At 54.7% G+C, this 17,141-nt stretch overlaps 7 protein-coding genes across 7 annotated transcripts; 4 read left to right on the top strand and 3 right to left on the bottom strand.

Annotated features, from left to right (window-relative positions):
* Positions 1–12: 12 nt before the first annotated feature.
* IWZ02DRAFT_437536 (uncharacterized protein) lies at positions 13–4,456 on the bottom strand (the record flags this gene model as incomplete). The annotated part of the gene is made up of 8 exons (XM_066766638.1): positions 13–2,585; positions 2,639–3,250; positions 3,331–3,511; positions 3,566–3,889; positions 3,937–3,999; positions 4,052–4,286; positions 4,337–4,404; positions 4,454–4,456. The coding sequence occupies 8 exons, from the start codon at positions 4,454–4,456 to the stop codon at positions 13–15; spliced, it is 4,059 nt and encodes a 1,352-aa protein (XP_066618060.1).
* Positions 4,457–5,034: 578 nt separating this feature from the next.
* On the bottom strand, positions 5,035–5,427 carry IWZ02DRAFT_437535 (uncharacterized protein; the record flags this gene model as incomplete). Its single annotated transcript, XM_066766637.1, has 1 exon — positions 5,035–5,427. One exon carries the CDS (start codon positions 5,425–5,427, stop codon positions 5,035–5,037), a length of 393 nt encoding a protein of 130 aa, XP_066618059.1.
* IWZ02DRAFT_149165 (uncharacterized protein) lies at positions 5,347–6,827 on the bottom strand. The gene is made up of 4 exons (XM_066761893.1): positions 6,797–6,827; positions 6,228–6,382; positions 5,846–6,154; positions 5,347–5,791 (listed from the first exon to the last, which is right to left on the bottom strand). Exons 2-4 carry the CDS (start codon positions 6,345–6,347, stop codon positions 5,510–5,512), a joined length of 711 nt encoding a protein of 236 aa, XP_066618058.1. The 5' UTR covers positions 6,348–6,382; positions 6,797–6,827; the 3' UTR covers positions 5,347–5,509.
* A 155-nt stretch (positions 6,828–6,982) lies between these two features.
* On the top strand, positions 6,983–8,548 carry IWZ02DRAFT_465070 (proteasome subunit beta type). The gene is made up of 4 exons (XM_066768439.1): positions 6,983–7,208; positions 7,268–7,489; positions 7,548–7,688; positions 7,746–8,548. The coding sequence occupies exons 1-4, from the start codon at positions 7,077–7,079 to the stop codon at positions 8,100–8,102; spliced, it is 852 nt and encodes a 283-aa protein (XP_066618057.1). The 5' UTR covers positions 6,983–7,076; the 3' UTR covers positions 8,103–8,548.
* Positions 8,549–8,770: 222 nt separating this feature from the next.
* Positions 8,771–10,605, top strand: IWZ02DRAFT_386518 (inheritance of peroxisomes protein 1-domain-containing protein; the record flags this gene model as incomplete). The annotated part of the gene is made up of 2 exons (XM_066765474.1): positions 8,771–9,065; positions 9,116–10,605. 2 exons carry the CDS (start codon positions 8,771–8,773, stop codon positions 10,603–10,605), a joined length of 1,785 nt encoding a protein of 594 aa, XP_066618056.1.
* Positions 10,606–12,911: 2,306 nt separating this feature from the next.
* Positions 12,912–13,388, top strand: IWZ02DRAFT_437532 (uncharacterized protein; the record flags this gene model as incomplete). The annotated part of the gene is made up of 3 exons (XM_066766636.1): positions 12,912–13,047; positions 13,068–13,156; positions 13,260–13,388. The coding sequence occupies 3 exons, from the start codon at positions 12,912–12,914 to the stop codon at positions 13,386–13,388; spliced, it is 354 nt and encodes a 117-aa protein (XP_066618055.1).
* A 1,535-nt stretch (positions 13,389–14,923) lies between these two features.
* IWZ02DRAFT_465065 (uncharacterized protein) lies at positions 14,924–16,834 on the top strand. Its single transcript, XM_066768438.1, has one exon. The coding sequence runs from the start codon at positions 15,318–15,320 to the stop codon at positions 16,527–16,529; it is 1,212 nt and encodes a 403-aa protein (XP_066618054.1). The 5' UTR covers positions 14,924–15,317; the 3' UTR covers positions 16,530–16,834.
* Positions 16,835–17,141: the final 307 nt, after the last annotated feature.

Raw genomic sequence — 17,141 nt, 5'->3', positions numbered from 1 at the left:
GGAGACCAAGTGTCAGGAAACCAGCCACCTGGTGATAATGTTCAAAGCTTTGAAGGCATTCAAGACAAGGAAAAAGCCAAACAATATCCTTAGCCACAGAGGTTTTCCTTGCGTTAGCAATGGAACAGATTGCAGTAAGTAACGCAGCATTGCGCAACGCAAGACAGTGACAAGACCAAACTTGAGGAACTGTTTGCACCCCTGCTCAAATCTGTGGGCATTCTCTGCCCGACTATCTCCTTGATCTGTGTAGCGTGTCGACCTAGACTCGTCAAATCTAGATTCTGTGTCATGCGAGGAGCAACGTTCGTCCGAAAGAAGAAAAAGCCTTTCGGCGGATGACAGAGAGCAATTCCCGTAGGAAGCTGCTAGCCATACGAATGCGCGGTCCAGAAGTCGCAGGTCCAGTAAAGGAATGGTATCCACCAAAGTGAAGAATCCACCATGATATAGGGCTTCTGCGAGGCGCTGCAGAAACTGTCTCCATCGTTGCCGTCGCATACTCTCATCTTGTATCCGGAGTTCAACCAGAGCGCCAGTGCGCTTTGGTGTTGTTTCCTGAAGCCTGACATGATGACAGCTGTACTGGACGAGTCCGCAGCGGACCTCTTGTCCGGTAGTCCAAATTTCCTTCCAGCGTTTAACTTGATCCAGATTTCTGATGGAGTCGAGCAGTACTCGAGATGTCGGAGCGTGGTGCATCGCCAAATTTTGGACCGCCAAGGCCTGGACCTTCTCTGCTAGGTCAAACTGCTTCTTGTTTCCAAAATCTGCGGCTATGCAAGCCAGATACAAGACCAAGCGTTCTGCCTTAAGTGTTTGGAAAGTGGTCCGAAACAAGTAGCAAACAAGTTCCTCGGCAATCTCGACACAGCCTTGGGACAATTGCCATCGGAATAGCTCGAGCTTGACATTTATCACTCCCCATGACTTTTCACCTTCGAGATTCTTGTATGATCCAATAGACCATTCAAAGTACGCAGTCACATCTCGGTATGGTTCTCCCTGGTGTGATAACGCTAAAGCTAGGCCTGTCGCAGCCTTCGCTGTGTCCAAAGTGCATAGACTGGGAAGTTCTTTCTCGCTGATCCTTAGGATGGAACGGAAAAGCTCTGCCGCTCTGGCTGGCCTGTTTGTAGCGCAATACGCGTGGCCCAAGCTGAAGGCTGATCTGTGTGAAACCTGATTTGGTTGATTGAAAAAAGAGGCGTATGTCTGATGGGTTGGGCCGAGAAGAGCTGCTGCTTTATCAAATTGTCGGGCATCGTTGTAAACCATTCCAAGAAACTGGCGTACTAGTAAGGTCTGTTCGCCAGAAACTCCATATGTCTTTTCGAAAGCCTTTACAGCCTTTTCAGCGAATTCAGTGGCATCATCAAACTTGCCCATGCAGACGTAGCATACGCCTAGCAAGTAGTATAGCTCCGGAACTTTGGATCTCGATTTATCGCAAGTGGACTGCGAGGTAACGGCCGAGAGGAGCAAATCCACAGCCTTTTGATTCTCTCCCTGTGTGTGGTACAAGTTGGCGAGAAAGAGAGTAGCGCGGTGAGTGTCGTCATTGCTTTTCGATTTGCCGTTTGATTTACAATCAATGATCATCTGCAGGTACACCAGCTCTGCCTCGTCAAATTCAGATGCTCCCATGTGTATGAGACCCATTCTCTCATGTGCAAGAATGATTGTAGAGAGATCTTTTGCACGAGGATCCTGGGTACGAAGAATTCTCTTGTAGGTCTGACACGCCTTGTTATAAATTTCCTTTTGTTCATCGCGCGCTTCAAGCGTTCGGTATGCTTGATAGAGATGATCATAGCATTCCAAAGCCATTACCAGTTTTCCCCGAAGCTCGTAGCTCTCAGCAGCTCTGTTGAGTAATGGAATAGCCTTTTCGAAGTCTTGGTCTTTGAAGAGAAAGAGACCAAGTGGGTAAAGGAACGGGGGTGGCGTGCAAGGATTTTGTGCCCAATACTCAGTGACAGGAAGAGCATGCTGTCGTATCCTCAGCTTCTGGGCGGAATTTTCATAGAGGCCCGGAGAATGTACGAGCATCGTCCCAGCGGTCTGACATGCAGTGAAATATTGCTCATTGTTCATCAGGCCCTTGCACCATTTGTGCACCACCGGATGCATGGAATAGCTCGATCGGTCCTTGGAGCAAAAGATGAGAGAGAATTCCAAGAGAATCTTCATCATGCGCTGGAAAATGATTGGACTTTCTTGAACTTCTTTCATCCATGCAGGATAGGCGGGAGAAATCGAAATATCTCCCCCCATCTGCAAGGCAAACAGTTCATACCAGATGTCGTTATGACCAAGGACGGCCCAGATCCTCAGCAAGTCCTTCACATGACAATCTTTCTCCGAGGCCCGTTGAACGGAGATTTGCCACGTGGTCAGCAATGTGCGTTCTTTGTAATCATGTCGTAATTCGTGTTCGTTGACCAATTCTGACCATGAAGAGTCGTAGAGCTTCACGTATTCTTTCACAGACAATCCCAGTGTGCCTACGTAGGATCCGGCGAGGGCGAGCGCAAGCGGCAGGCCTTCCAATTTGTTGATGAGAGGCTTCCAGTATGGAAGATCTTATCCGATATTAGCTTTCCTTGGAACGTAGTAGAATTTCGTACAGTCATACCTCGTGGATTCGAACTTGCATTCACGTTCAAAATATCACATGCCTCTTTTTCCGTGACAGAGTCGACCCGTAAGTCTCCGAAGCGTTGTCCCGCGGATGAAAGCCGACTCGTGATAAGAATGGAGCCATGCTCAGCTTTTGGAAGGAAGTATTCCAAGTCGTAGGACTTCGAGTCCTTTGAATCAGACTGGTAGTAGTCGACGTTGTCGACAATGATAAGCCAGTGCTTGTTGCCCGGCATGCAAAGCCAACGTTGTACCTCGCTGATTTCCTTGTCTTGTTTGTTGTCCGTACCATCCTCAATTTCGCTTTGCAGATGGCTGGATATTCTCTGATGTATGCGGGAGAATGAGTCTCTAAGGTTCGATTTTGTCGCTCCGTCAAGCCAGAATACGGCGCTGTATCTGGACTCGTATTCTCGAGCGAACTTCACGGCCAGCTGTGTCTTGCCGATGCCCCCAAGACCATGAAGTAAGAACACTTTGCGGCCGCTGGTCCTCTTTGGGTCCAGGTATTCGTCGAGCTTCTTAAGTATAGACTCACGTCCAATGAACCTGTCAGTCGTAGGCATGCTTTCGAGAGTAAAAGCGATCTTGAATAGGTCTCCAGTATCTAATGGTATACATCAGACTTTGATTCGGTCCAAGGTAAAAGCCCGCGCTCCTCTCGAGAACAGGTCAGGGGCAAGTTACATTCTTTCCGTGCTGTCATGAGACCAGGAGTTGCATTAACCATGGCCCGGATTTGGTACGCTACTTCCTCGAAGGCTTCTTGGTCTTGACTTTCAAATTTGTTGATGTTGAAGTGGTGACGTTCCAGTTCAATGTTCTCGACCCCATCCAAACATCCGGATCCCGAGCTGACAACGTATGGCTTCCAAGGAATTAGCGACATCATCTCGTTCTCTCATCTCTGGCTATAACATACCAGCTTGTCCTCGTCTCTGCCTGTGAGCCTTGCTATAGGAGCTGGTGCCATCTCGGTGAAGCAGGCAACCTTGGCCGGGTTGGGCTTATTGCGGATTCTGCCGAATTCTTCCATGATGACCTGGAGTAGCTGATCATCGGCATCGAGAGTTTGCAGCACAGAGACGTCGACCTCGTCTTCCCATTTCGAAGTCATCGCCGTGACTAATTTGCTCGTGAAAGAGCTTGTCGTCCCTCTAAAGGGAGTGCTGAAGAATGCGATGCCCGTCGTCGACTCGAAGATTTTCCGGCGGTCATCTTCCAGACTATATGACAAAGAAAGAGCCTACATGAATTAGCTATACGTCGCTTCATTCTTGATATCGCACTCACACGCATCAGGACAACACCACCGAAACAATGCGCAACAAAGATGATTGGCCGAGTAGGACATTCCTAAGAATGAATTCGTTAGCAAGGTTGCTTTCTCGTAGGAACAAATTCGTACGTCTCTTTTGCGTTCCAGGGCACGGAGAAAACGTTCTGCAATTTTCCCCACCTTAGCCCTAACCCTGTCGCTTCCAAACCAAGCGCTTCGGTATCCATATCTCATGATGCGAGCGTGAGGGGCTATAGCAGGAAGCATGTCCTGGTTCTCAAGCCAATTGATCTTCTCTCCATCTTCATTTCTCTGCACCCATGTATCATATGGATGCGCGCCAATCCCATGTATCGCGACAATGCTGGCCAAGATCAATTCTCTCTTCCTCATGCACGGGGCTGGGATACTCACTCAAGCTGTGGATCATCGGGTTCGTACAAAGGACGCAGCCCGGTATCCTTCTCCTGCACTGGTCGGACCTGAACAAACTCTTCAGCACTCGAATTAATATCACACGAGGTTGCTTACCATCTTGGCTGGTCAATTACTCACCACCTTGCTGAAAACGGTTGTGGTTGAAGAAGCCTCGTCGCGGCGAGGGGCTGGGAGATATATCGTCGCAGCTGAACGAGACCCTGGCTACGCCTTGCAGCACTCCCCTGTCTGATGATGTCTGAGGAACCATCAGGCTGGCCCCCAAAGCCCCTTCTGCAGGCCAACGCCAATTGATGCAGTGGAACTTTGGGCTGCTTACGCCAACACTGTGCTCCGCCTCAAAAGCAGCACATGATAGCGTCATTAAGATAAGAATCGTGGCAACATTCAGCCACGCGGGCTCGCAATGAAAGTCTGCTGTGGCGCGGGGAATTCGTCATGTCGCGCGAGTCGTGGATATTCCTAGCGCTGCGGCTTCCTATCTGCTGGGAGATGGGTATCACTGTTCTTGTGTTCGATGCTGTTTCTCGCTCTCCTTGGTACTTGGTCTGGAGGAAAACCGCGGTAGAAGTCGGTTGGCACCTGCAGAGCTTTGCATATGGCAGTGCTATTATTGGCCAAAGTTGTTGCCGGCAAAGAGACCCTCGTCGCTACTCGAAAAAACAGCTTGCCAGTCAAAGACTCGCCACGGATCGCTTCTTCTGGCCTTGCAAGGCCTCAATAACCTCTTCTGCACCCCCGATTCCAGATCTAACGGCACCCTCCATGTAACCACGCCACACGTCGGAGGTCTCTGTTCCGACAAAGTGAACGTTTCCGACGGGCTCCTTAAGCGCCTGCCCCACCGAAGTTAGGACACCAGGCCCCATGATTACGCATGTGGAAGTACTCATTATTTGACCACTCCATTTCGATTGTGTTGGTCGGGTCCGGCACATTGCCCACAACTTTCCCAAAAGCGTACTTGAGCCGATCAAGCACTTTCTTGCGACGGACAGCCATTGCAAGCGTCGACTATTCAAGTCCGGGCTTGCCGACGACGAAGCAACTGATGGACCACTGCTCATCTTGCTCGACACAGGTGTCGAAAGCAAAGGTAGTGGGGCCAATGTGGTCAGAAACGAAGCTTCCTGAGAGACCGGCGTTGCGCTACCAGGGCGAAGAGAAGATGGGGACAAATTTGGAGTAATAACACATTGTCGTGCTTTCGCTGAGGTCTTTCTTGGCTTGTGGAAGCGGGGGGTCGAACTCAATCATAGGGTAGAGGCACGTGGAGATTGACACGACGACTTTCTTGCAGCGGAAACCCAATCCAGTCGTGCTTCTGACTTCACAGTCACCACCTTTGTGCTGGTGAATGGACTTTACGGGCGCCGAGAGGAGCACAGAGCTGGGTGAGAGCTTCGAGAAATGCCTTTTGAGAACGACTGTCTTCCTACATCGGGTCAGCTTTTAAGCTCGTCTAGAACTTGCAGTGCGAAATACCTTCGCGAATTCTAATGTACTGTGCACCATCCTTTTCATCGGACAGAAGCCGTGAGAGTCCAGTTCCGGCCTTGCAATAGTTGATGAAGAAGAGGGCGCTGGCATCATCGGCACTTGCTCCCCAAAGGGCTCGTGACAACACCTGCGCCTGGCTCTAAACGCATACATTTGACCCAGATACCTCTTCGCCAAAGTCGGCGACCGTGACACGGTCAAGTTTACGTGCCTTTTCAGCAGCGCTAGGGCTTTCGATATCTTCTTCAACCAGTTCCTGAACTTTAGTGAACACAGTCGCCAGCAGAGCAGCGTCTTCGTCGGTGGAGTTAGTTTTTATTTAGACTTTGCAACGCACACACCGCTGGGGGATGCAGATTCGACATACAGGCGAAGGGTCTCCATGAGAGACCAATTCGACTTGGCCATCTTTCGACAGTACGACATCTTTTCCTTCGGCTCTCTGCACAACTGCAGTGAGTTTCAACTCTTTCATCAGAGCAAACATGTTGCTCTGACTAGTGTCATTGATCCAAGCGGCGCCTATATCTTTGAAGTGATGTCAGATGCAAGACCTCTCGATACCTAGGCTTCAAGTTTTCATGCTGATCGTCTCATTCAGAAAATCTCTTGGGTCTTGCCGCTTTGGGGGAAATAATCGCGTCGGAGCGGCTTGCAGACACCAAGCCCGCTACTACTCCACCAAGCGTGCCTCACCGTCGGTCTTGTGAGTGGCGCTCCGTCTCTTTTGCTTGGCAAATTCGCCCACTTCATCCATCGCTCGGTTTCGGAGTCGTTCAAGGTCCAGAACTGTCTATAGTTGAGATCTTGTGCAGAGGCCTGTCCGTCCGGTTTGCTGGTCCCCCGATCCGTCTGTGGCAGCCAGTTTCTCGGATTGAGATCGCTATAAAACCGAAGAGAATGCAGGCCGCAGGAAACAGTGATAGAAATTCCAACCTAATCTCGTCTGCCTCGTTCTCGATCAAAAGTGATGTTTTGGAGCGGGAGAAAAAGAATTAGGGTTGAGCGGATGTGATGGTGGAAAGCTTGGCAGCTCCGCTGTGGGCTCCGCGGGCGGTAAGACGCGCGCGTGGTGTTGCCTACCTATGTACCCAGCTGGAGCTCTCTCATCAACACCGACATCATCACCAAAGCCGCCTCAACCCTCCGTCATCAGCACCCCACTCGCCCTTCTCCCTCCCAGCCGACCGCTTCCCCTTCGCACCGTCAAACCACCATGGAATCCCTCGTGCAACAATACTCCCGCCCGGCACACCAGAACGAGGGCTACTCGCAAACGGAGCAACAGGAGCTTGTCGAAGTCACGCCGCCTCTGTCTCTCAAATTTGCCCTGCCACCAGTTGCTGCGGTAAGCAATTTCAGCTCCAGAGCTTGTCGAATGCGGCGAAGCTGACTGCTCCATCACAGCCTGCAGCATGGCTGCGCTCGATGACCGACGACTACTCTAACCCAAGCTGTCCCATCAAGCTTGCCCACGGTACCACGACATTAGCATTCAGATTCAAGGGTGGCATCATTGTCGCGACGGATTCCAGAGCTACGGCTGGCAACTGGATTGCTAGTCAGACGGTCAAGAAGGTTATCGAGATCAACAGCTGCTTGCTTGGCACGATGGCTGGTGGCGCCGCTGTAAGCTAAACTCCAGAGGCTGGAAAAAGTGGATGGAGAGGTGGCTGACACTGCTCAGGATTGTCAATACTGGTTGGCATACCTCGGCATGCAATGCCGTCTTCACGAGCTCAGGCACAAGCGCCGCATCTCCGTTGCCGCCGCATCCAAGATTCTCGCAAACCTGGTGTACTCTTACAAGGGCATGGGTCTCAGCATGGTGAGTCTACCTGCACGACGACCGAGAATCTTGTAAAAGCTAACTTTTTATTCAAAGGGTACCATGTGTGCCGGCGTGACGCCCCAGGAAGGCCCTGCCCTGTACTACATCGACAGCGACGGAACGCGCCTCGCTGGCAACCTCTTCTGCGTTGGCTCCGGTCAGACCTTTGCCTACGGTGTCCTGGATGCTGAATACAACTACGACCTGTCGGATGAAGATGCGCTGGAGCTTGGTCGTCGTAGCATTCTCGCCGCTACTCACAGAGATGCGTTTTCGGGTGGATACATCAACCTTTACCACGTCAAGGAGGATGGCTGGGTCAAGCACGGCTTCAACGACACCAACCCGATCTTCTGGAAGACCAAGCTGGAGAAGGACGAGTTCTCGAACGTGACAGCAGACTTGGAGTAGAAAGAGTAGGACAAGCATGAAGAATGGTTTTGGAAGGATGGGCGCATGAGGACATGGACTCAGATCAGCTGTGGAGGCTTCAGGAAGTTTATGAAAATGAGAATCCCTTCAAATCTGTCCCTCAGGGTTCTGTCGTTGCACGGAAGCTTTCTTGCAATTTGCGAGACGCCCCCCAAGACTGGCGGCCGTGCTAGAGGTGGTTGAGCTCATCTGTAGGGCTGCCGCACCCAACTGCAGCAAGACCACCACACCGACCAATTGTCAATCCAAGCTTTCTAGCATTCGTGTATACAGGCTCTTGGAAGCCTTCGAGATCTCTTCCGATTTTTTGCATGGTACGACAAGATTCACTTGATTGTCGCTCGGGGCAGCCTTGATGACTGGTCTGGAATGATTACATTAGAGTGAGCAATGTACAACTGCAATCGATGTTCTCGTGTCCAAAACACCCAAAATGAGTCTAAGCACCCTGAACCTCGAAATACACATCTTTCGCATGATTGGATTCAGAGCAGCGGCCTTAGTCAGCAGGCGGCTACACTGAAGGCCGCAACACCAGCCACTCACCACCTGGTTCCACCCTTCAGACCTCCGAGAACGACCCTCATACGTGGGCGCAAGACTCTCCTCGTCAGCATGCTCTGAGGTGATGATTTGCCAGCAACATAATGTCCGCCGCAACTGGCCATACAAGCATACAGGATCCCAAGCCGATTCGACGCTCATTCACGGCTCCCGTCGCTCGCCCGAATAACTCTGCGACAAGATTTTCCGACTCCATCCCCGCGGCCGACGGAGTAGAAACTCTATTTTGCCATGGGCTCGCCAGGATAGTCCTCTTCACGGCCATCACGTCACCGTCGCGTCCTGCATCGAGCGCGAGCAACATCTTGAGCGTTCGCGACCAGGACGCCCTGGGAACCGTGTCGTGGGGCTCGCCAACGGAACGAACAGTCGCAGCTGGTAAGTCGCATGAATTGCATGTTGGCGCCTGCATTCTCACGAATCTACAGGACCTGTGCGCATTTACCGTGTTCCAGGGTCCGTGGCCTTTCTCCATTCGGGATCGCTTTTACACCCTATTCTCCCCAAGTCGCAATGTTGGTGTGTCGACGGCGTCTCCAAGTTTGCGCTACGCAAACCAGCGCCGAACTCGTACTTCCGGATCGAATTTCCCAGCGACGGAGACGAGAACTTGGCAAAGATTGAGGAATTGAAGACTGTGCTGGACAAGATCTTGCGTTATGAGAAGACACCATGCCCGTTTACGAGGGGCTTTCATGTGGAAATTCCTGAGGCTCCAGAGACGCCGCGTCGTAGGAAGAGACCGGTCACACCAGGTAGACCGAAGAAATGGAAACTTGACGGCATTTGGCGCCCCGAGGAGCCCGTACGACCAATGAGCCAAGGGACAGAGATCTCATCTGCTTCGGACGCCAGCCCGATCTCTGTATTTTCCGAGGTGGACAGACGCGCCAGTGTCTGTTCGACCGCATCAGCCGCCAGTTCCGTGGCAGAGGACGAAATCGCGTTGGATCAGAAGCCGATGGAAAAGATCAGGTCGCAAGAGGGGGAAAAGACGGTCGATGCGCCAGCAAGCACTAGATCATTCACAGCGCCAGCGAACTTACCACTGGCCACCAGCAACGCCCCAAGTCTGCCACCGGAGTCAACCTCAAATTTGAGCTCGGAGGTGGCAAGCATCGCTTCGACGGCAGAGTCCTTCTATGCCACTCCCAACGATTCTTCCACGATGGTCCTAGAAGCACGGCCGTCGTCATTGTACTTCGATGCGGCATCGACACGGAATGAGCTAAAGTCGTATCTTGGGGAGTCGTTGGACGAGGCAAGGGCAGGAGCGGAGAGACAAGAGAACATCCGGCCAATTCACCACCACAGGCGCGAGCTTTCTGAACTCACCATCACACCCGATACGCGAATCGATGAGGACCATCCGCAGGCCGTCACTCCGACAGAGGACCGCACAGCCTGCGCTGCTGGATTGGAACGGCCAGCGTCAGCTGCGTCCATCCCGAGCTTGGGTAATTCTTCAGAGCTCGATTCGGCTATCGACATGTCCACCGCAGAAGTCTCACCGCCGCCCGAGAGGATCCATCTCCGGCGGTTGACAGGCACTTCTAATCCCGGCCGGCGTGCGCTCTCTCCTATGCCGCCTGCGTCCAACCTATTCCAACCGCAAGGAAACAAGCAGTCTGCTAAACACATGACCAGCACACTGGTGCAGAAGACGATGGGTCTCCTCATTGGACCACCTGCGCAGCTTGTTGCGTTGATGTTGCGGATTGCGGAAAAGATTACTAAGGGCTTCACGGCGGACACCTGGAACCTCCACAAGGGCAGGACGATTCCGGGGGCGTGGCAGCTTAGCGACGACGACGACGACGACGACGACATGCAAGACGACTGGGAGGACGACCACCACGAGTACGGCATCCCGCTAAGGAACCTTGCAGAGTCGGAGGCCGCAAGTGACGTGGACTAATGCTGACCTTGATGCTAACTTGGTGCAGGCGCTGAGTTCTGAGTAGGCGTGCGCGCTTGACGTTCGATAACACTACACTGTACGCGAAGATTTCTGCTTTTCTCCGGCGGTGGCGGCACGTTGTCGTTTCTCTCTTTACTGGCTTTGATACCACCGGCGGACAGGTAACGGGCGTTTGGAAAGGTATGTTGGGCAAGGTAATTTGCATTGCGGCTGGAGGGCACGGTGCCCGGTGGCTCTGTGTTTTGGCATCAAGCGGACGGTCAATCAGTCTATCGGTACGTTGCGGTACCTGGCGTTCGTTTATTCATTCGTTCCTCTCGCGCGCGCATGCACGGGCAAAGGCAAAGCGGCATACTAATACTGGGCTTGGGCGTGAAGGCGCAGGTGGCGGGGTGAGCATGTCTTTTCTCGATTTCTCTCATGCCTGATTCGTTGGCCATCTAACTTTTTCTATTTCGATTCGACGTGGTTTCTCCAAATTTCCAAGACTTTTCTCTCCCCACTGACCCGGTCAGGCTGCTCTGTATCGAATCCAGCCACACGCATCAATTTGTCTGGTCCGCAGCACTTGGCATAAGGCTGGAAGGAGTACAATCATCAATAGGCCGCGGGATCGTGTAGCGATAGACGCCATTCATCTCGTTTGTCTACACTCGCTGCAGTTCTCCAAAAGCACCGACCAAACTAGGTGCAGTGGTTGCAGCGCGTGGTGGTGATGAGGAACTAACGCCGGCATGTCTAGCTCGACACCTGGAGTTGGAACGCGCCAGCCCGCCAGCCATTCATTCCACCAAACCACATGCCCCCCCGCGGAACCCTTCCGACCTCCTCACCTTCGCCGTGCTAGAGCAGAGCTGGTGGCATGAGCGAAATTGACAATACTCAGCAAATTCACGCAAAGGGCAGATGTTGCCCCATGTACCTCTCTCCAAGGGGCGGGACAGCCAGGTCGTTGCTCATCGGGCCACACGCTTAGCTTTTGGTTGGGCGCGCTGTGCGTGCGTGACTTTGGTCGTGGGGTGCGCGTATCCACTCAGCCTCGCGCGTCAGTCTGCGGAGGGATAGAGATGCCTGCGATGCAAAGGATGAAGTCTCTGAAGAGAATCGCACGCGGATGGTGATGGCTGCGGAGCAATTTGGCTCGTTGCATCGGAGAAGTCGATGCCTCTTTTTGCTTTTCTGCCATGTAGCTGCTCTGTCGCACCGGGTTTTTCGACGCTCAGTGCCTTAGTTGCCTGCCTCGTCCGTCCGGCCAGCTGCGGCACCTGGCATTTCCCCGCGATCATGATGCGTGGATCCTCTCGAGGCCTTTTCTACCCGACTTCTTCGCAATTCCAATGCACGACGCCAAGTGGGATCCGAAAGCAACGAAGGAGGTGGAATGGATCGAAGTGCCCGACGGCTGCAGCACGTGGGCATCAACTCGACTCCCGTCACTCCTGCGCAAGACACGTGCAGCGCGCCACAATGATCCAATGAGGGCTCTCCAGCCTCTCTCTCGACTCCCACCCATTTGCTATGGACGATGCCCTATGATTGTGTATTTGAGTAGCACCGGCAGTCGACGATCAACATCGATGCTCGGCGAGTCTATCTGCCCAGCCTTGTCTGGTTTGCACAGCACCCAACGACGATGACAACTTGAACGCAACCAATTGGCGCCTATGCACCTTCCTACTACCAACCACAAGTCGCCTCATTTCCGGCGCCCGCGTCGCATCGCGCCAGCCGACAGCTCAGCAGACTACAAGATCAGACAGACAATGGCGGCCGCAGAAAACGACGCACTCGCTGCATTGGCCGTCTCGCCGTGTGGCAGCAACAATGAGCAAAGGTAGGAAAGCAGGTGGTAGGATGGTGGCCTAACGTCGTCGACGAGCAAGTGTGAGAGATCGACGCGCTACTGCAAACGGGTGTTCAGGGCATCCCCGCGCGCCGGCGGATGGCTCACTTATTAATTAGCCCTGGTCCCCGCTGAAGCGCGTCGGGACGCCGTGCAGCCCCGCGCATCCCTGCCCTGCGCCTGCCTGCTTGCTTGCTGCAGGTGTGCCTCTTGTCATTCATTCATTCATTCATTCATTCGTTCATTCATTCGTTCGTTCATTCATTCGTTCGTTCATTCATTCGTTCATTCAATGTTTCTCGCTCTGGTCCATCTGCAGGACGCGGCTCCATGTGATGCTGCCCGTTTGCATTGGCGACGGCGCGCGATACCCGACGATGCATGGAAGAGCGGATGGACACACTGCAGGCCGTCGAGGTGGAGAGCCGATGGTGGTGGGTGACGATGGGGAAGGCTGCCGATGTGCTGCGCGCAAAAGTGGATTCGGAGGCGTCTGGCTGGCTGGCTGGCTGCTTCTCAGATGGCTTTGCTTCTGACCTGCTGGTGTCGTGCAGATGCAGATGCTCTGGAAGGTGAGATTTTTGCCTTCGACGCAGGTGTGCACATGGCATTGTAGCGCTGAGTAAGGCTTGGAGGATGATTGATGATGGTGCTGAGGATGATGCTGATAAGGCCGCCGTGAGGAGGGCAAGTCGAGTCGATGAGGTGAGTCGAGTCCATGATCTAAAGTCATGGCATGGGTGTTGTTGCAAGTGTTTCCAGTTTTCTATTTTTTTTTTTTTTTTGGGGCGGCGTTTGACGGCTGCAGGCATTTTCGCTGCCGGCCGCGGCGACGTGGGCTACTGCTGGCTCTGGCTCTGGCTCTGGCTCTGGCTCTCCGGCACGCTCCCGCAACCCTCATCATCCTCTTGGACCTTTCCATCTGCAAAGCTGCTGACTGAACAGCGTCGTCGCAGAGGCCGTCAAACCCAATTCGACCAATTCGGCACAGCCTCTGCCCAAGCTTCTCACCCTCCTCTACATATGCTTACCCCGGTGGCTGGAGTCGCGGCCGGCAAGCTCCAAGAGGGCATCGACGGCTGCCATCGTCTTCCCTACCTCGTCTCCCACCGTGACCTCACCCCAAGCCCAGCCCAGCCCAGCCCATGCTGCCGCTCGTCTGACACACGACCAAAGCCACAGCCTTCCATGCCCCGTCTTCCGTTTCCCGCCAAAAAAAAAGTTTCGAGTAGGCCCTCTGTCATCTGTGATCCCGCTCTGTAGCGCAGGGCTCTGGTTGGTAACGACAAGAGAGGAAAAAACGGCGTGGCGGGTCCTGTATATAGTTGTTCGCTGGCCATTTTTATTTCTCCCGTCAATCTCCTTGCCACTCTAAACTCTCTTCTTGTCGTCAACGAGTCTTGATGCTCCTGCTGCTGACTCTTCCTCCCGTCTTGTCGGTTTGCGCAGACTGAGCTGTCCTTCCAGGTCAGCCAACTGTGGCTGTTTCTCATCTATCTCCTCGACCTCGCCGCCAATCCGGTCACCTCTCAGATCCAGTCACCCACCTCGCCATCGACCGTTTTCCTCTCGTCGACTTCTCCCACGGCCAGGCAGAAACGAAAAATTCAAGACGCAAAAAGTCTTTTTTCTAAAAATGGCAGCACCACCCGCTGCCCTCTTCCCGCCCATGCAGATGCCGCCTCTGCCCATCCGCTCGCCCAGTCCACCTCCGCACTTCCCCATCCCTGGCCCGCGCGATTCAGTGCGCCGCCTGCCCAAACCGCTGCCAGACTTTGACTTCGACTGGGCGGTGCCCACGACGCGTTTCTCGCCGCCGGGCCCGCCGCGTCTACGGCCGCTGTCGTGGGCGGAGGACGACGAGGACCCTATAAAGTTCCACGCGCGACAGAACTCCTCGGGTAGCAGTAGCGCAGCTTCGACGCCCACCGCGCCCAGCCCGTCCTACTTGCGTTGGCCCTCGTCTGCCGGCTCCGTTGTATCTTCGTCTTCTAGGCCTTCTCATGAGCATGACCGTCCCGCTGCCTCGCCCCCTGATTGGTTGAGTGGTGCGGATTCTTCTCCGCCGCCTCGTCGGAAACCTTACTTTGCTCCATCTCACCACCATCAACCGCGTAGTCCCGAAATGGGCACCACGGCGCCTTATCCTGAGCCTCCCATCGGGGCGGCCCCGAGCAGCTTTAGAGATCCTCATGTTGTTATCGATGATGCTCCGCGGGGAACGGGCGGTGCGAGGGCTGAGCGAGCCAATAGGAAAAGAGCCGAAAAAGACGGCATCAGCGACATCATTTGCGAAATTGACGCCGCACTCGATCGAATCGGGGGAGCAAGGGCAGCGGCTCTTAACAATCCGAGTCCCCTGCCGAGCCCGGGGACGCCCGTCCGCAGCGAATTCGGCAGCAGGTTCAAAGTTCGGCAAGAGAGCCCGCTGCGGCATGGGCGCAGCGTTACGATGCCCGAGAATCTGGGGGTTGTTCAGGGGGAAGGGGAAAACCCAGGGGGCGCAGGGGGTCCACTCGCAACACAAACCACGAAATTCCACGCCCGCGAGCCGCACAGCCCAACCACGTCGTCGCTGCTCAAGGGCAAACCCAAGCGCGGCGCACCCCTCGTGGGTCCCCCTCCCGTCACCGCGCGCGCGCGATACCGCCCCGTCTCCAACTTCGTCGTCGCCCATGCCAGCTCCGTCGCCGCGCCCAAAACGACATTTCCTGCGCCGGGCCTCCCGGCCAACAGTGGCAACGTCAACAATGGCGGCGGCGGCAAGCCGACGGCCAACTCGTCCGTGATCCGCACGGCCGTGGCGCCCAACCCGTCGACGGCGCTGCACAGCAACCCGCCGTGCTCCAACAACAAGCGCCGTACCATGCCTCCGGGCGCGCTGCTGTCGAGCGGGACGACGCGCAGCGTCAGCTCCGGGACGACGCTCGTGTCGAACGGGTCGGGGGCGGCGCTGGAGCACGGCAATGGCAATGCAGCAAACGGGCGCTCGTTCTCATCACCGCTCGGCAACATTGCTGCTGCCGCGTCGTCGACGCCTGCGCTCCATTGCTCTCCTTCGACGCCGCCTACGCCGCCTGTCCACCGCGATCCGCTCGACGCTTCTGCGTATCGGCAGCAGCAGGGCTCATCAAGGCCCCGCGCCCTCTCGACTTCCTCCTCTCCCTCCATCTCCGCCTCCCCCTCGCCATCTCCATCCCCCTACGCCTGCGCCAACGCCACCACAACATCGACATCCCTCTCAACCTCAACCTCCACCTCGAACCCCACCTCCAGCCACACCGCCAGTACCGAACTCTTCTCGCTACACTCCTCACCCAACTCCTCCCGCTCTCGCTCGCGCTCCCCTTCCCGCTCCCCCTCCTCCTCCCACTCCAGCACCTCCTCCCACCGCGGGCGCCAACTCCGCCGCAAATTCTCCCCGCGCCGCGCCAGTCTGCGCGAATTGAGGGATAAGCATAGCGACGCGTGTTTGAAACAGGCGTTTGAGTGGGGCGTCCAGCGGTATCTGGAGGGTACGATTTTCTGGGACGGCAAGGAGGCGGATTTGTTTTTGGGGCCCGATGAGGGGGTGGGGGAGGAGTGGAGGAACTTGGATTGTGAGGATGGAGAGAGGGGACGGGGGAGGCTGCGGGAGAGTGTTGGTGGTGAGCAGTGGAGCGAGTGCCGCGAGTGGTCGTTGACGTATCACAACGGCAGCAGCGGCGAGGACGTGTGGCATGATGCCGCTAGCATGGATGTTGGCGTTGGCGTGGCGTTTGGTGATCCCCATGTTGATCATGACGCTGCCGCCGCCGCCGCTGCTGCTGCTGCTGCTTTGGCGTGTGGGTTCGATTATGAGTATGGGTGTCAGAACCAGCAGCGGCGTGATGACAAGTATGGGTTTGAGTGTGAGGGGTTTGAGGGTGGTAATGGGAATGGGGGTGGATTTGGGTTTGGTGGTGCGAATGAGGGCTTTGGGAACGGAAATTTATATGGACAAGAGACGGAGAGCGAGGGGCTTGCGTTGGGTGGTGGGTTTGGAAGTGGTAGTGCCAGGGGTTGGGCGGAGGAGGTGCTGGGGGCTGCGATTGGGTGATCAGTTTTCGATGGAGGGCGTCGCTAAGAAGTGGTGGTCGTTGAATTGGCTTGGGTTAGTGGTGGTGTCGAGCTCCTTTCTTCCTCGATGACTCTTTTTTAATATCCTGGTTAATTGCTCACCGTGAGGAACATTGCAACGGTTCCTGGTGCGGCGGCGTTGAGCAAAGATGGGACCGCCCTTTGGCTGTCTGTGTGTTTGTGCCTTAGGGTTAGGCAAGCACAGTTGTAAGTAATAATGGATGATTACTAGTTGTGGTGGACAGCTGCAGTGATGGCGCGTCCTTCTCTGAATAGGAACTCACCTTCTCCTCACACCTTCCTCTCCACTTCCAACGCGGATTTCCCGCCCACTGCTTATTGACGCGTTCCTCATCGTGATCGTTTTTCCGTCAACCGCGCGTGCGTCACGAAGCTTCCGCTCATCATCTGAGACCAGGAAGAGACGCCCTTCACAACTGCCGGTCATCATGCTCGAGACTCCACCTTCCGAGATCGAAAAGGATGGCCTGGCCACCCCTGTCCGCCCAGCACGCCAAAGTCCATGTCTCATTCTGAAGACAGCAGCTTCTTCACCGACAAGAAATTCTCAGACCTCACCATCCGTTGCCAG

The sequence above is a fragment of the Phyllosticta citriasiana genome (assembly GCF_038021145.1).
Source record: "Phyllosticta citriasiana strain CBS 120426 chromosome Unknown IWZ02scaffold_20, whole genome shotgun sequence".
Lineage (NCBI taxonomy): Eukaryota > Fungi > Ascomycota > Dothideomycetes > Botryosphaeriales > Phyllostictaceae > Phyllosticta > Phyllosticta citriasiana.
This window is presented reverse-complemented; position numbering and strand designations above follow the sequence as displayed.

Excerpts from the sequence above, each read along its gene's own strand:
- IWZ02DRAFT_465065 (XM_066768438.1), top strand. The coding sequence starts at position 15,318 with ATGCCTCCGGGCGCGCTGCTGTCGAGCGGGACGACGCGCAGCGTCAGC.
- IWZ02DRAFT_465070 (XM_066768439.1), top strand. The coding sequence starts at position 7,077 with ATGGAATCCCTCGTGCAACAATACTCCCGCCCGGCACACCAGAACGAG. Across the intron at positions 7,490-7,547 it reads CGATGGCTGGTGGCGCCGCT|GATTGTCAATACTGGTTGGC; the intron begins GTAAGCTAAACT and ends GACACTGCTCAG. Across the intron at positions 7,689-7,745 it reads AGGGCATGGGTCTCAGCATG|GGTACCATGTGTGCCGGCGT; the intron begins GTGAGTCTACCT and ends TTTTATTCAAAG.
- IWZ02DRAFT_149165 (XM_066761893.1), bottom strand. The coding sequence starts at position 6,347 with ATGTTTGCTCTGATGAAAGAGTTGAAACTCACTGCAGTTGTGCAGAGA. Across the intron at positions 6,155-6,227 it reads CTCATGGAGACCCTTCGCCT|ACGCTGCTCTGCTGGCGACT; the intron begins GTATGTCGAATC and ends CCACCGACGAAG. Across the intron at positions 5,792-5,845 it reads GTACATTAGAATTCGCGAAG|ACAGTCGTTCTCAAAAGGCA; the intron begins GTATTTCGCACT and ends CGATGTAGGAAG.